At 42.4% G+C, this 17,451-nt stretch overlaps 2 protein-coding genes across 2 annotated transcripts in view; one reads left to right on the top strand and one right to left on the bottom strand.

The window, feature by feature from the left end:
• LIPA (lipase A, lysosomal acid type) overlaps positions 1–17,451 on the top strand; it is a 128,694-nt gene that overhangs the window by 38,679 nt on the left and 72,564 nt on the right. The gene's annotated exons all lie outside the window — the stretch shown is intronic.
• Positions 6,226–14,433, bottom strand: IFIT2 (interferon induced protein with tetratricopeptide repeats 2). Its single transcript, XM_061402755.1, has 2 exons — positions 14,233–14,433; positions 6,226–9,165 (listed from the first exon to the last, which is right to left on the bottom strand). Exons 1-2 carry the CDS (start codon positions 14,235–14,237, stop codon positions 7,779–7,781), a joined length of 1,392 nt encoding a protein of 463 aa, XP_061258739.1. The 5' UTR covers positions 14,238–14,433; the 3' UTR covers positions 6,226–7,778.

Below are 17,451 nucleotides of genomic sequence, written 5' to 3'. Positions count from 1 at the left end.
CCACCAGACTCCTCTGTCCATGAGAATTCTCCAGGCAAGAATACTAGAGTGGGTTGCCATTCCCTTCTCCAGGGGATTTTCCCCACCCTTGGATGAAACCCAGGTCTCCTGCATTGCATGCAAATTCTTTATCATCTGAGCCACCTGGATTTAATTCAGTGTGTTATTTACTATCTCTGGGATTATCCATGAATCAAATCACTGAGCCTGAGTCCCCCCTGCCCCCCACCCCCATGCTAACTATAAGAAGCCAAGCCCTGGAATAAACCCTGGGCACTTAGGGTCTCTGAGATCCAAAGCAATCATTCGGTTTTCCCAGCTATAAACTGAGAAATAGTAACACATGTAGTATTGTTGGGTGAGCTGCCTAGCTGATAAATTTAGGTATATATGCTTTGAGCTCTGAAGGAGTGATAATACCCTGAGAGATTTTTTTAAAAATAGAATTTCCTATGATGTAAATATCCATGAAAAAAGATGGAGGATAATTCTCAAGGCTGATTTGAAGATCAAGGAATGTCAGTTGCCTAGGAGAAAGACTCCTTCTATTCTGAAGCTGCAGGAAGCAGAGGTTCTCGTGTAACAAGACTGACACTTGTTTGTTTTTTTGCACCAATGGGAGCATCATAGAATACTTCAAGTTCAGAGACTGTGTTATGTCCAGCCAAAGTAACCTGCACCTGGGAAAGTATGTAATTTTGTTGGTTGTCTTCCTTAACAATATGTTACACTGGTAGTGATAAAGTAACATACCTTTATATCTTTTACAGTGTCACCCAGGTAAAAGGGGCTCCTGCATTTGGCCCCGTGCTTTAGAGGGCCCCACACACCACAGACACATAAAACGTACATTTTCATTTATTTGCTTTTTTGACTGCATCACACAACTGGACCGCCAGGGAATTCCCAACAAAATGTACATTTCAAAAATAACTCATGGTGTCTCTGTTACTGAGAACCTGGTGCTTAATTCTGGCATAGCCAGACATGAAACCCTAAACATCCAGCCCAGGGAAAATGTGTCTCTATCTTTTGCCTTCTTTGCTCAGAGAGAAAGGAAGTTGTGTCATGAAGGTTTCTGTGTTGTGAGGGTGCTGATTTTAGGGATAGACACTATTTTGAACGATAGAAGTGATCAGAAGTCGTTAGATCAGAGAAAAGGCAAATTTATTGAACTGGCCGAAGGCGTCCTCTCATCCCAACTGCAATCTTACAGTATGAAGTTATTTTCCAGGGTAGTTGTACCAGCTGCCCATTTCTTGTTTCTCTTCTTGTTCTTATCCCTGGCTTATGAAGTGCTCGTGAATAAGCATGGTATTTGCAACAGCTGCATATGGTAGTTAAATAATATTATGCCTGTTAAGAAATTCATAGTGTACTTAGACTTATACACCTGTAGATTTAGACTTACGCATTGAGTCATATTTTCTACTGCTTTTAAACTCTTCCTTGGTGCCAACTTGCTGATTAATGGTTCCTGAGAATGGATGTTTAAAAATAAAATCAAGTGGGACCAGATTTTCATACCCACACCCTATCCAGAAAATAGAATATAGAATTTCTCCAACATGTCTCTTGAGAGCAAAAGTAATGATGGTAGTTAAAATTCGAATAATAAGAAGGGCACGACACAGTGCCAACAAATTTAGAGGTTAAAAATAGAAGATGTTGAAAGAAAAGCTTACCTTCTTTATGTACATTTATAATAAGGATGGCTTCCCTAGTGGTTCAGATGGTAAAAGGATCTGCCTGCAATGCAGGAGACTCGAGTTCAGTCCTTGGTTTGGGAAAATCCCCTGGAGAAGGGAATGGTTACCTACTCCAGTATTCTTGCCTGGAGAATCCCATGGACAGAGGAACCTGGTGGACTGTAGTCCATGGGGTTGGAAAAGAATTGGACATGGCTGAGCGACTAACTAACAACAAGAATACTCATTCTTTTTTTAAACAGTCATATTGAAACATAATTCACATACCATACAATTCACCCATTTTGGAGAAGACTCTTAACAGTCCCTTGAACTGCAAGGAGATCCAACCAGTCCATCCTAAAGGAAATCAGTCCTGAATATTCATTGGAAGGACTGATACTGAAGCTGAAACTCCAATACTTTGGCCACCTGATGCGAAGAACTGACTCACTGGAAAAGACCCTCATTCTGGGAAAGACCGAAGGCAGGAGGAGAAGGGGACCTCAGAGGATAAGATGGCTGGATAGCATCACCAACTCAATGGACATGAGTTTGAGTAGACTCCGGGAGTTGGTGATGGACAGGGAGGCCTGGTGTGCTGCCGTCTCATGGGGTTGCAAAGATGGACATGACTGAGAGACTGAACTGAAACTATACAATTCAGTATTTTATAGAGCTGTACAACCATAACTATAGTCAATTTTAGAGCATTCTCATTACCCCAAAAAGGATACCTACACTTCATTGCTCTCCCCTCCAGTCTTCCTGGGCTTCCCTGATAGCTCAGATGGTAAAGACTCCACCTGCAATGCAGGAGACCTGGCTTCAATCCCCGGGTTGGGAAGATCCCCTGGAGGAGGACATTCTTGTTTTCTTGCCTGGAGAATTTCCATGGACAGAGGAGACTGGTAGGCTCCAGTCCATGGGGTCACAAAGAGTGAGACATGACTGAGTGACAAAGCACAGCAACCGGTCCTCCTAGCCCTAGACAATCTACTTCTATCTCTTCACTAAGCTACTTTCTATCTCTTATAATTTGCCAACTCTGGACATTTCATATAAATAGAATCATACAATATGTGACCTTTTGTGAACGGCTTCTTTCATTTTCAGATTTCATCTATGCTGTAGCATGTACAGTACTTTATTTTTCATTGATGAATAATATTTCACTGTGAAGATATACTTTAATACATCAGTTCATCAGTTGATGGGTCCACCTTTTGGCTGAGGTGAATAACATTGATATAAACATTCATGTTCAGGTTTATGTATGAATGTATGTTTTCATTTCTCTTTGTATACCTAGGAATAAAATGGCTAGGTCATGTGGTAACTCTATGTTTAACCAACTGAGGGACTACTAAACTGTTTTTCCAAAGGCACTGCACCATTTTTACAGTAAAGGTTTTAGTCGGTCTCCCTCTTTGTTGCCTCCTAAGAAGGTGTAGACTACCAGCAATGAGGCAGCTGTGCTGTAAATCATAAGGAAAATTTGCAATTAGACAAATCAAGTTACCTCCTTTCCCAAAAGAGATGATGGGAGAAGTGGTGGGGGAAGGGAGAAGACGGGAGCATATGGTCTCTGGTTGGATCCCACATTTTTCAGGTTGGCATCCCAGGTTGACTGTGCATATAGTAGGGATCCTGACACAGTCCTGTTTATCTTCAGGATTCTCACACTTCCACGCTTCCAGTCGCACCGGACACACATTGTGCACAATTGTGCAGGTCAGTGGACGTGATGGGGAAGAAAGAGGAAAGCGCTGTGAAAAAGGGGGCTGGGGACCGAGGTAACTGTAATTACTAAGTAATTGGCATTACTAAGAACCCAGACCAGGATAAGAGACATTCTCCTCAGTCAGTCCTTGGTATTGGAGGAGAGGGAGATGCACTGAGACATGTGGTCAAGGGGCAGGGAATTAAAGTAATTCCAATTAATGTGTTTCTGTTTGTTATTCGTGGATAGTGAGATTTCAAGAAACATGAATTATATATGTAATTTTGTTGATTGTTTTCCGATCATTTCTTTCAGCTTTAAGTCCTCAAATAAATATTAAGTGTAACATGACATATGTCTCTTCTCTACCCTTCCTTCCTTTTTTCTTTTGGGGCTTCTGCTGTAGCAAAGATTTTGGTGGCATGACTTGCGAGGACGAGGTTACAGATACCTGGTGTGCCTTCTTTAGCACTATACAGGTGCCAGGGTTCCTCTCTCAAGGTCAGTGTGCCTGCCCATCTTACCTTCCACTAAGAACACTCCCAGTTCTTCCCCCCAGGCACCATGCTGCTGCTGCTGCTGCTGCTAAGTCGCTTCAGTCGTGTCCGACTCTGTGTGACCCCATAGACGGCAGCCCACCAGGCTCCTCCGTCCCTGGGATTCTCCAGGAAAGAACACTGGAATGGGTTGCCATTTCCTTCTCCAATGCGTGAAAGTGAAGTCGCTCAGTCGTGTCCGACTCTTAGCGACCCCATGGACTGCAGCCTACCAAGCTCCTCCATCCATGGGATTTTCCAGGCAAGAGTACTAGAGTGGGGTGCCCCTGATAATAAGTTACTCAGGCCAAGTAAGCTAAAACCTTCTTTTGAAATGGTTACTTGTCCAGTTAGTCCAATGGAATGCGTTTACCTTTGCAGCTGATGTGAATTGTATTTTCCATCAGAAGCCTTTTGACAAACAAAGATTTCACCGCTTCATGTTTCTTTCTATTCTTTACTTAACAGGAAAAATTCTCCCACATGTGTTTAGATTGCCTCCAGGATGGGGCCTGAAACAGAACTGGAGATACTTCCTCATTTCTCCTAATGGACATCAGAAAAGGAGAGAGAACAGGGATGGAACACAAGATGTAACAAGATCTGCTTCTGTGGAGGGCAGGGTAGGGTGTTTATGTACACAAAGGTACCTCATGGTGGTGTCAGGATGTAAGATAAAGCCCTGGACTCTAAAAGCTGTAGGGAAAAATGTTTGTTCTGATATTCAGTGAAAAGATTGTTGAAAGGTTGCTGCTGCGAGCTATGTGTTACTCTGGGATTCGTGACCTCCAGAGGATTTCGATCTGGGGTCAGAGATGAGGCTTGACTACTTGGAGCTTTTTTGTGTAGCAAAGTTTTATTAAAATATAATAGAGATAGGGAAAGCTTCTGACATAGACATCAGAAGGGGAAAGAAAGAGTGCCCCTTTGCTAGTTTTTAGCAAGGTGTTTTATGTCTGTTAGAAAACTATTAATCAGATAAGAGAGACACCTCAAGGCTGAGGGAGTTTCACCAGGCCCCTTTCCCACAATGTGCCTTTTGAGATAGGATGGCCGTAAAAAAATTGACAGGAATACTGGTTTGTGAAGCTATCATCAGCCCAAGGTGTGAGAAGAGAAAAAAAGGTAGTCTTAGGTGGAACCATTTTGCAGAAAGGCAAATTCCAAAACAAATACATGGTTTCATTAACATAGTTTAAGAAAAACCTTTCCATAAGAAAAACGCATTGGTTAGCTCAAAGCGGAACCAAGTGTTGTCAACACGGAATTAAAAGAGGCCTTGTGTGTGTGTGTGTGTGTGTGTGTGTGTGTAGAGAAGGCAAAAACCGTCCGCAGCTTGCAGTTTATTTCCTCCTGCCACTTGGGGACCTCTGTCCTTCCTGCTTGTTATCCCCTCAATGTTAGACCAGTCTGTGTTAGCTGGAACCAGTTCATGCCCAGTGTAACATTGCATTTCTCAGTAGCTGAGTCTGGAAGATTTAAGGTACAGCCAAATTTCAGAAAAACCAGAACACACCTTTATGTTTGATCACATCTAAGTTATTTATTAATTAATGATTTTTCAGGCATCCACGCTATGTATATTGAGGATCTCAAGTGCACACTACACTATTTTTAATACAAAAGATATTCACTATACTGTGCATAAAATCTCCAAGACTTATTTATCTACTTGTTGTAAGTTTATACCTTTAAACTACATCTCTCCTATTCCCCCACATCCAGCCCCTGGTAACTACCATCTAAATTTAATTCCAACAGGCAATCATTTTGCAACCCAGAGGGTGATTGATAGTCTCTTGCTGGGTCACCTGACTGTTTTGGTTCACACCAACCTTGATGTCTATCCCTGGTCATTCAGTATTTACCCAGAAAATCCCAATTGCCCCAGGCATACCATGACTTTCATGGTTTCCCTGAAGACTTTCAGGATTAAATGGAGTTTTATATCACCTAATACACAACATTTCTAATGGGGGGAACCTCCATTATTGATGACATTTCCCAGAAACGAGCACTAGGTCCTTCATCACCAAATAATTCCCCTGTCCTGCTGCATCCCTGTCGTTTTGAATCTGGGCTCATCAAAGCGACTGAGTTCATCAAAGCAAGTCTTTGTGTTGCAAAGACATTTTCTCCATATGATTATAATCTACAATGACAAAGCAGCATTCTTTTCTCCTTCCCTTTGGCCTACTCTTTCCCTCTCCCTACTGGTAAGACATCTTTCCATACACATTTCCCCCCCTTTCTTTTTATTTAAACCTCCATGGACAAATTTAAGAGTCAGAATTTTTTCTCTTTTTTTTTTTTTTAATTATGAAAGATTATAACACATCTATAGGAGACTTGGAAAATACAGAACAAGATTACATATAGTTTCACTATATATTACAATTATTTTTCAAGCAGATAAGATTTTTTAGTTGGAGTGTCAATATCAAATTCTCAAAAATTAAAAGAATGAATATACAGAGAATAGAAGCATATAGTAGACCTGAAGAGCACTATAAACCAATTCAAGATATTTTAAAGAAAAGCATTATTTTGGTTTCTAGTGTATTGTACAGAATCTACCTTTTTTACCCTCACTTGCTGTGTTGTGGTTACAGGGAGGACAGAGAAGGGGGAAACCTCCCTGCCTGCTTCCTGAAACACTTGTACTCTGGTCACCTGACCCCACTTCTAGCTATATTCCTTCCAGATTTGATGTTCTCTGCTCTCCAGTTTTGATGTTCTCTGCTCTCTCTTTTTTTTTTTTTAAAAAAAAAACACCTCTTTCCTCCCTTCAGTTAATGGGACGCTTGAACTCATGTTGTATAGAGTTTGTATAAACAGTCCTAGATTAAGACTTGTCTGGGGAGGCGAGGCAGAAGGCAGAAAGAAGGGAGAGAGGACCCCCCAGGCCTCCCTAGGCTTCCATCCCCCAGCCTTTGGATGGACACAGCACTCTAGTGTCTGTGCAGGGTGTTGGGAAGGGGAAATTTCTGCTTACCCTTCAGGGTTCTTCTGGCTGATCTAATAATTAAATCGATTCAAGACAAATTAACAGGAGAAACTCTAAGTTAATTTCATACATATGGAGGTCTCCTAGTATACAGCCTAAGAAGTGACCAAAGCTGGCAGCTTTTATACCTTTTAGACAAAGAAATAATAAATTCATGAGAAACTGGCAAGGCAAAGAAACTTGGGCTTGGGTACTAATTAGTGGAGAATCTAAGCAGAACTGATTTATGTAGCCTTCCCAGCCCTCAATTCCCTACCGCCAGTGACAAGGATGTCTCTCTGCCTCCTGGCATAGTGAAGGTACCTTTCTCATGGGAGATTTATTTCCTGCTCTGAGAGAAGGGTCAGACTTTTCTCAAGTAATAACTTCAAAATAATCAATATTCCATTTTGGCATATTTGAGGGAAGCCTGCCCTGAAATGTATCACAGGACCAACCTGTACAGGATCTAAAATGACTCCAAAGACAGAAAAACATTGCTGAAAGCGACCACAGTGTTATAGGTGTGAGACATCTGACTACTTTATAGAAACACAGCCATGACATCACCCCACAGAGGGAATGCCAATGTTCCCAAGAGGTCAGTTGGGAAATAGCCCCTTTACTGAGCCCCCGGACCTGCCCCCAGTCCAGTCCCCCTCCCAGAACCCAATTCAGATGTTAACACTGGCCCAGCAGAGTTCCTCCCCAACCTTGATCAAGTACTGTGTGGCCAGGGTCTAAGCCCACGCCTGTGCCAATTGTTAAATATTTTGAATACCAACTTGGTGGAGGGGTTTCAGATCTCTCTAGCAGTAGCCCTGTGGGTACCACATTCCACTTCCTCATTCCTCCGCTAAAGATGCTAAAGGGATGAGGTTTCCAGAGTCCAAACACCTCGCAGAGTTTTCCTCTGCTGGCTGCATGTCTTCATTCAGTTCCTGAAGAAACGCCAAGAGATGCAAAGCCTTAGGATCCGCTCTGTTTTTCGAGAGCTTGATATCGGCAAATCTTTGCAGTTTGTTTTTCATTTTTTCTCCTTCCTTTGATCCCTGGTTTATTTTCACACCCTGTATGAAATGGTGGATGGCCTTGTCTTCACACTTCCTCTGGTACAGCTGAAAGTTGCCATATCGCAGGTGGAGCACTTGTTTGGCTACAGGAGGAAGCTCTTTGCTGAATTCTTTTTGAAAGTAATACTCTGCTTCTTCATACTGACCGACTTGTGCATGGAGGCAGGCGAGATAGGAGCCGATACGGAAGAAATTTCCATTACTCTCATCAGCTCTCTTTAAATGATCTATAGCATGTCTTACTAATTTCTGTAATTCCTCTCTCTCCCCGCCCATTTTCTCTACTTCCAGGACTTTGGCCCTATAGCAGCACCCAATATGGCAATGCAGGTAGATGTTGTTGGGCATGCATTTTAGAGCCTTTCCCAGGAGTTCTATAGCAAGGTCCAAGTCACCTTTTCTTCGATACAGCTTTGCTGCCCCTCGAATCACATCTGTGGCCAATGGGGCTTTTTCCAGAGCTTCTTCAACTAATCTCTCTCCTTCATCTTTTTTATTCATCTTTTGAAGTTTCAGGGCCAGGAGGACTTTGACATACTGGTTGTCAGGATTCAGCTGAATGGCTTGCCTCAAAGGGTTAATGGGGTTCTGAGATGGTGGCTGGTTATCCAGCCGGTAGCTCGCGATGGCCAGTCCAGAGGCGAACTCTGGGTTCTTGGGGTTCTTCTCCAGAGCCTTCTCAAAACACACCTTGGCCCTTTCATTTTGGTTTCTTCCACACTTTAACCGTGTCCACCCTTCTTCACAGTCCAGCTCAGGACTCTCAATTCTGTAGGGGCTGGAAAACTTCTGGCAGACTCGTTTCACTTTGTCTACATAAAGCTGAGCATCTGCAAACCTTCCCAGGTGATAGTAGACCCAGGCGTGGTTTCCCCAGGTGACCAGGCTTCTGACTTCCGCCTGGTCAGCATGCTCTCGCTGGATGAACTCTTCGGCTTGCCGCAAGCATTCCAGGGCTGCCTGATGCTGGCCTCTGCGGTGTTTTATGAAGGCCTGTATGTTGCACATCGTGGCTTTGAATTCGCTGTTCTGAAACTCAGTCTGGTGACACACTCTGTCTTCAAAATCATCCAAAGAATGTTCTCCCTCTACCAAGTTCCAGGTGAAATGGCTCTTGAGCTGCTGAAGACTATGCTCCAAGGAGTTCTTTGTGGTCTCACTGTGAAGGAAAAACAGAAATGAACATTCTAAGACATAGCACAGATTTACCCACGAGAAAAGGGGAGCATGACAAATAGGATTCTCCTTCTCCTTAACAGTGTTAACTCCAATAAAAAAGAAGAGTATCCTTTCCTTGGACTTCACTGATGGTCCAGTGGTAAGCCTCCACACTTCTACTGCAGGGGGCATCTGCAGCCTGATCCCTGGTCAGGGAACTAATCCCATGTTGTGTGTAGCGCAGCCAAAAAAGAAAAAAAAAAAAAGAATATCCTTTCTTTTTTTTTTTTCCCCCCAGTCTTGGTATATGTGTTAAATACACAAGGAAGCAGAAATGGGGTGATCACAGGCAGCAGAAAAATTAGGAAGGGACTTCCCCGGGGGTCCAGTGGTTAAGAATCTGCCTTCCACATTGAAACATGTATAATATCATATAAGAAGCGAATCGCCTGTCCAGGTTCAATGCAGGATACAGCATGCTTGGGGCTGGTGCACTGGGATGACCCATGGTATGGGGAGGGAGGTGGGAGGGGGGTTCAGGATGGGGAACACGTGTACACCCGTGGCGGATTCATTTATGTTGATGTATGGCAAAACCAATACAATATTGTAAAGTAATTAGCCTCCAATTAAAATAAATAAATTTAAATTAAAAAAAAAAAAAAAAAGAATCTGCCTTCCAATGCAGGGGACACAGGCTTGATCCCTGGTCAGGGAACTAAGAGCCCATGTGCCCTGGGGCAACACAGAGCCCTCAGGTCACAATTAGAGAGAAGCCTGCGTGCTGCACGAAGAGCCCTACCAACACAGTCAACAGTAAAATGAATAAATATTAAAAAAATAAAAAAAGAATTAGGGAGAGGGCAGTGGGCAGGAATCTGAGTCTGAGGCTAGTCTTTCCTGAAAAAGGGAATTTTTATTAGGAATGCTGGCTCTTGGCTTTCTGCGAGGGTCTCTACACGCATGTGTGCATGCTAAGTCACTTTTATGCTTTGTGACCCTATGGACTGTAGCTCACCAGACTTCTCTGTCCATGGGATTCTCCAGGGAAGAAACCGGAGTCGGTTGGCATGCCCTCCTCCAGGGGATCTTCCCGACCCAGGGATTGAACCTGCGTCTCTTACATCTATTGCATTGGCAGGCAGTTTCTTTCTTTACCACTAGTGACATCTGGGAAGCCCAAGGGTCTCTACAGGAGCAGCCAAATCTTTGGTAACTGATTTCAGGTTTGATTTTATATAGTTTTAAAGAAGTAATAGTCAAAATAGAAAACTTTGGAAAAAAAGAGAATATAGACTGTCAAAATAATAAAAGAACCAAACAAAACCAATTTGATAAAAGCTCCAAAAGTTTGGCTAGACAAAGAAAATCAGTTAAGGATTTACAACAAGCTCACATAATTAGACAGGAAACATGAAGTAATAAAAATAAAAAAAGACAAAGTAGGGAGAACTAAAGAATTTAAAACATCGAAGAGAAAATAGAGTTGAAGTTCAGAAGCACGATAAGGATGTCCTTATTAAAACAATAAAGAACTATAAAACTATACAGTTGAAATTTCAAAGTAAGTGCTAGGTAAGAAGGAAATACAGAAACAAAGAGCCATTCAATGTGTTACTTCTTTGGCAATTCCTTTTCTTAAAATGTTTCACTGATTTGATTTATTAATAATTTTGTACTTGTTTTAATTTTCCTTTGAAATTTAACTTTGACCCTCCTATGGTTTGCTTTTGAAGGAGTTTAGAACAAGTCTTCCCAAAATGTGCCATTTTGGCAAGTGGACTGTTTTGAGTGGAAAGCAATCAAGACCCAGTAGATTCAGTGCAGGAGACATAAGAGACACAGGTTCGATCCCTGGGTCAGGAAGATCCCCTGAATGAGAGCATGGGAACCCACTCCCATATTCTTGCTTGGAGAATCCCATCATGTACAGAGGAGCCTGGTGGGTTACAGTCCATAGGGTGGCAAAGAGTTAGACACTCCTGAAGCAACTATGCATGGACATACACTTTTGTAAAAGAGCAAGCAGGGGGCTACAGGAGTGTCATGGGCAGCTAGCATCTTTCATTATGGGAAATGTTCTTTCTCCTTGAGGGTGCCTTTGCAACTCTTCTGGAAAGATTTTTTTTATTCCTTTGTGTTAGTCCACTAAATAAACAAACAAGTAAATAAATAAGCAAAAACCAACCAACAGAAACAGCAATCAAATAAAATCCCTATCTTGAGTAAATTTGGAAAAGAGTACGTTAAAAATCATTCATTACCTAAAATTGTTTTCAATGTTGTCTATGTATTAGGGTCCCTGAAATGTTGTTTATTCTCACTTAAAAATTTTTTCATGATATACATTAATCAGTTCTCATATCAGAAGCTGATATTCTATATATTATGGATTCTGACATAGACAACCAATAGAAATCTGGGAAGTCTTGTTATGTGGCAAGGATCACTTTTGAAATAATCGTCTAAATGGAAGATAATAGTCCTTCATTTTTTCCTACTCTCTATCTTTCACTTTTTATACCTCCCCTCAGTTTGATTAGACCAGGGCCAGGTACCCAGATTCAAGTGGAAGCTGGAAATGGAACTGAGAGGGAGTCAGTGAGTCTTCATACATTAAGAAGAGTTCTGTGCATGCTGGGGTTTGATGGTGGACAAGTTCCGTACAACCTGCTGTAGAGAGAATGACCCAGATACACGTGGAGAAGACTCAGTGACTGGGTCCCCCAAGCTCACCAGTGTCCTAGTCTAGTCTCCTGGGGTCATTAGATCCTGTGCATGGGTTCTCTGCGCCATTCTAGGAACTTTAAATCAGTTCCTGCTCATTTCTGTTACTTGTAACAAATGGAGCTATAATTACCCAAGCAGAATAAACAAAAACTAGGAGGGAAAATGGGTAGGAGTTACTGCTTAGGGAAAAACTCTTCTTTTCAAAGCCTTCTGTCCATGGGGTTCTCCAGGCAAGAACACTGGAGTAGGTTGCCATGCCCTCCTCCAGGGCATCTTCTTGAACCAGGCATCAGGAAGATCTTAGTGAAGATCAGGGTTGTCTGAGGCTGTTGATGTAACACAGGGAATGTGAGCCAGGAGAGAGCCTCACTTGCTATCTGACCTTGTAATGACACCAGCCTCTCCTTGCAAAGTTTATGTCCAATCTGGTCTCTCTTCCTTCTTAGTGAGGTTATGGGAAGATTCTCTTACTTAGCACATGGGTTCTTTAGCTCCTTTCTCATTGTGTACAGGAGCAGAGAGAGTGAATACAGTTGAGATTATTTCTCACATACAATACATATAGTCAACTCTACATTTACAAGATAAATACATTTAATATATACATGTATGTTAAATTCTTTTGAGTAGTCATTCAAAAGGCATCCAATTTTATTGTGTGGTTTTGAGTTTTTATTTCTACTGGTAAATTAGAACCTGGTCCCAGATCCTTGCATCCTGAACTCAGACTTGTGAGATTTGTGCCCCTGATGCCCCTAGAAATTCCAAGTATTTACACAGCAAACAATTTCTCCCCTTGCTTCTTGTCTGAATGAAAGCCACAGTCCCACTGTCTGCCAGGCTCAGAGCCAGTGCTGCCCCCACATTGTCTTAGAGCAGTACCAGCACCACCAGGGTGGGGTTGGGGGTGGGGGAGCCTATTAGAAACGCACAGGCTTGGATCTCAAGCCAGACCTACCAAGTCAGAGTCTTGGGGTTTGGGGAGGTTAGTATTTGAGCTCAAGTATCAGTCTTTAACAAGCTTTCTGTGAATCTTACTCAGGCTCAAGTTTGAGCCTTACACATTCTCTTAGACCACAGGAGCAATGCCCAATAACAATCCCTGTAGCTAAAGAATCAAAGGAAATGAGAAAATGAACTGATGGGTCAGTATTATTATGGGAAAGATTCTAAGAGAAGGACATGCTAAAATTCTAAGAAACAGGAAGAAAGTTTCTAAAAATTCTGAATTACTATAGAAACTGACATCTGGAAGTATCTCAAACTATTATTTTCTTCCTATCAGGCAGAGGTGCAAACTAGCAGAAAAAATATATTTCCTCTAGGAAGTAAGTACCAGGGCTGCTATCCCTAGATTCTGGAGCTCCTAGGACTGAGGCTTAGCTATCCAGTCTGACTTCTTGACCCTTAAACTGGAGAAAATAGAATAGAAAGCTTTCTTCCTACTCACTGTGGGAACTCTTCCTCCCCAGGGAAATCTGATGTTTCTGAAATATGAGAAGATTTTAGAAGTGGGGACTGTTTTCTCCAAGCAGTTTATCTCCAATTCTTATGTCAGGTAGGAGGATGCTAGCCAGTCAGTAGCATTTTGGGGTGAAAATATTTGTTATTTTGCCAGCCTTAATACAAATCTGAGATGCATGAATACATTAAAAATGTTCCACCTTAGCATGAAGTGAGGTTGCTACCCTGAGTACATTTTTAACAGTATCTGCTAAAAAGAGACATGTCTCACTGTGGTTATATATATGTTTTCTTTTCCCTTATATTTCTTCTGATTTTTGCTTCATGTATCTTTGCTTCTTTGTTGTTAGGTATCTAATGGTTTATGATTATCTTCTTTGTGAAGTGTACCTTTTATCATTAAAAATATTCATTTTTATGAAACAAAGTTGCATTTAAAATAAATGAAAAACATTTAGATCATTAAAAAATAATCTTATTAAAAGCCCCTCACTTATTCCTTTGGATAAGAAACACAGGGCAGTCTACAGGAGCAATTTCTCTAGATGGATCTTTAAGTGAAGCACCTGCCTGCTTTAATCTCTCTCCTTCTGCCCCTCCCTTCCTGCCTCATTGTTCTCCAGCCTCAATTCTCAGCTTCCCGGTGAGAGATCCTGCAGGAAACTTGACGGTGTGAGGCAAAAATAATTTAGGAGTAAACAAGCCAACACCCTAAAGACCTACAGAAGATAGAAGAGTGTAAGGCTGTAATCAAATACTAAGGCAAAACAACCTAGAAATTTGTCTTTTAGGAGCATGGCTATTGACAATTCAGCTTCCACAACAAGAAGGATTAGGCATTTTCACCACAATCAGAGAAGAGAGAGTCTTTTACCTCATGATTGCCGTGCACTTCTCAGCTGTTCTGAAAGACTGCAGTTCGGGCTTCTGCGCTCTTCAGAAATCTTCCTCCTCTGCTTCAGTGGAATGTTAAGAGACTTATATATGAATGCATTACCAGATTCCTTTGCCAAAATAGACTTTAGGAAAGAGAAAATGAAACTGGAAACTGAAATTGACAAGACTCTAAGAGGAAATGAATCTTGGGTGCTAAGGGAGAGCCAAACTGATAGGGTGACTTCCTCCCCCTCCCCCTACAGTTAGTCAGAAGTTCTTTGTGAATTGTTTTGATGTGGTAATATCAGCTGCCATCAACGGAAGCTACCAGCTCTGGGAAGGATACTTTTACCAAGTACTCTGCCTCATTATTGGAGAAGGCAATGGCAACCCACTCCAGTACTCTTGCCTGGAAAATCCCATGGACGGAGGAGCCTGGTGCTGCACTCCCTGGGGTTGCTGCGAGTTGGACACGACTGAGTGGCTTCGCTTTCACTTTTCACTTTCATCATTGGAGAAGGAAATGGCAACCCACTCCAGTGTTCTTGCCTGGAGAATCCCAGGGACGGGGAGCCTGGTGGGCTGCCTTCTATGGGGTTGTACAGAGTCGGACACGACTGAAGTGACTTAGCAGCTGCCTCATTATTGGAATGTTAACCCATCTTCACTCTGTCCACTATTAACAGCAAGATGACCTGCTGGCCCCTGTGCATGCTGAGTGTGTGCTAAGTCATTTCAGCCAACTCTTTCCAACCCTATGGACTGTAGCCCGCCAGGCTCCTCTGTCTATGGGGATTCTTCAGGCAAGAATACTGGAGTAGGTTGCCATGCCCTCCTCCAGGGGACCTTCCCGACCCAGGGACCAAACCCACGTCTCTTATGTCTCCTGCATTGGCAGGAGGGTTCTTTACCGCTAGCGCCACTTGGGAAGTCCTGCTGGCCCCTGTGATGAACAGTTATGTAACTTCCACAGGGCAGGGGGGGTTTCTTCTATTTTACTCAGTACTGAATCTCCAGTTCCTGAAGTCATGCCTCCTGGCACATGGCAGGCATTCACAAAGTAGTAGCTGAATGAATGAATATGTGATTGGAACTGTGGGCTCTGATGTCAGTCTGTCTGCATTGGAAACCAGGCTCCATTTATATGTGGAAATTACTGAATGTCTCTGTGTTTTAGTTTCTTCTCCTGTGAAATGAAGACACTGCCACGATCTTGTAGTGTTTGTTGTGAGGATCGAATGGCTTCATACATTAGAATAATGCCTGGAACATAATAAGTGTCAGTGTTTATTATAATTAATAACTAAATCATTAACCAAAGAGACCAGGAAGGAAACTTCGGATGTTTACCTTTTCCAGAGCCTTGGTTTGACATTCCATGATCCATCATGGAATGAATCATTAACCAAAGAAAAACAATTCCTAGCATCTCTACACATTCTTGGCTCTCCTGAGCTCCGCAGTTTGAATCCCCGTGGGTCATCTTAGAATTTAGCATCTGCACACTACAATTTGCAGCCAGAGTGGTTTCTTCTAACAGAGGGAATGTGCTTTATCCTTATGCATATCCCTAATCATAAAGGAATTACAATGTACGTAGACCCAAGAGGGAAAAGGTAATCACACCAACTGTCTTTGAGGTCAGGAAATTACACAGAGAACAGATGAAACATTCCCAGTAAAACCGAGGTTGCTGAGGCAGGTTATTCAGTTTTGGGGAAAGCATTATTTACGGTGGATTTTTCTGCCTAGGGCAAGGTAAAAGCAGAACCTATGCTTCTTGGAGATTCCCTACCATTTCATTAGGATTACAGCTAAGCTGGTAACCCTTACTTGTAGGTCTCACTCAAGAGTTACAAGTTCTAGTTCTATGTACAAGTTCTGTGATGTATTTATAGAAATGCAGGTCAGATGTACAAGAAATGCTGATCAGGGAACTAGAACACTGTGGCTTTTGTTTTGGTTTTTGGAATTTACATTCAAGAAAACTATAGGATAGAAATGTGTAAGTCTTGTTAATAAAGGTCCTGGTTGGGGAGAGGCACAGAGAAAGAACATGCTCACTGTGTTTCAAAGTGTGTAGAGGTGCTGGTTTATTCTTTAGAAATCTGTGTGGCCAGTGCCTGTGTATAATGCTTTCACAACAGGAATGCATCAGCTGAGCTGGCAGCTGGGTTAATTCGAGAACTCACTGAGTGATTGCAAAACAGAAACTGTGAAGAAAATCAGTTCACCTCTAGCAGTATTTCTGTTTTGAAAAAAGTGAGACAGTGAGAGTTCTGGTTACTCAGCTCATTACCAATATTTATGGTTCTGTGTCCTAAAATATAGGCCTAGGGCTGCCCCTGTCTCAGTATAGACTAAGGGAGAGTCCTGATTTGCTGTTCCCAAGAATGAGGAAAGCCACCTTAAGGGGTTGCATCAGCTACAAAGTGGTGTAATGCCTTAGTCTGAACACTGTCATCAACCACCAGCCGTATCAGCATCACCTGGGGCCCTGCTAGAAATGCGAATTCTCAGACTCCAGTCCAGACCAAATGAATCAGAAATTCTCAGGTGGAATTCATGGACCAGCAATTCAGGGACCAATTAGATGTAAGGGAAGCCTGGAAAATGTAGTTTCAAACTGGGGACTGCTTTTACCAATGACAACTTCATACTGTGCAAGTGGGAGCACTAATTTGGGTGGGCCGTGAGTACCTTGCTCTGGTCCTAAATACCCACGATGTATCCTTCTTTCCAAACATACTCAGACCTTTCCACGGGAGTCAGCCCTTGGGAATCAAGGCAGTCATTGCACCCAGCTCATGATCAGGGATCTGCTGCCAATGATCTGGGCGTGACTCCTTTCAGTCTGATGATTACAAAACCTAAAAGACTAGATAAGATTAGATAACTCATGTGTACCACATGCAACGGTGGGGCATGATAACTGTAATAAATACTCTCAGTTGAAAGAAAGGGAACATGGAGAAATCTCAGAAGGCGGAAGTCTGTGGCAATGATGACATTCTGATGGGAAGGCATTCTGAAGATCCTCTATCCTGGCAATGGTGGAAGTTTCTTAGATCCTGATTGTGCTCTCTGATGGGAACAATTCTGCCGTTGTTCTCCATATCCCTGACTCCAGCCTCTGGGAGTTCATTCATTTTCTCTGTTATTCTCACCTCTCCTGCCTTACCTAGGGGTTCTGTTTTCACTTTGTTGGTACCAGAGA

Source organism: Bos javanicus, chromosome 26 (assembly GCF_032452875.1).
Source record: "Bos javanicus breed banteng chromosome 26, ARS-OSU_banteng_1.0, whole genome shotgun sequence".
Taxonomy (NCBI): Eukaryota; Metazoa; Chordata; class Mammalia; order Artiodactyla; family Bovidae; genus Bos; species Bos javanicus.
This window is presented reverse-complemented; position numbering and strand designations above follow the sequence as displayed.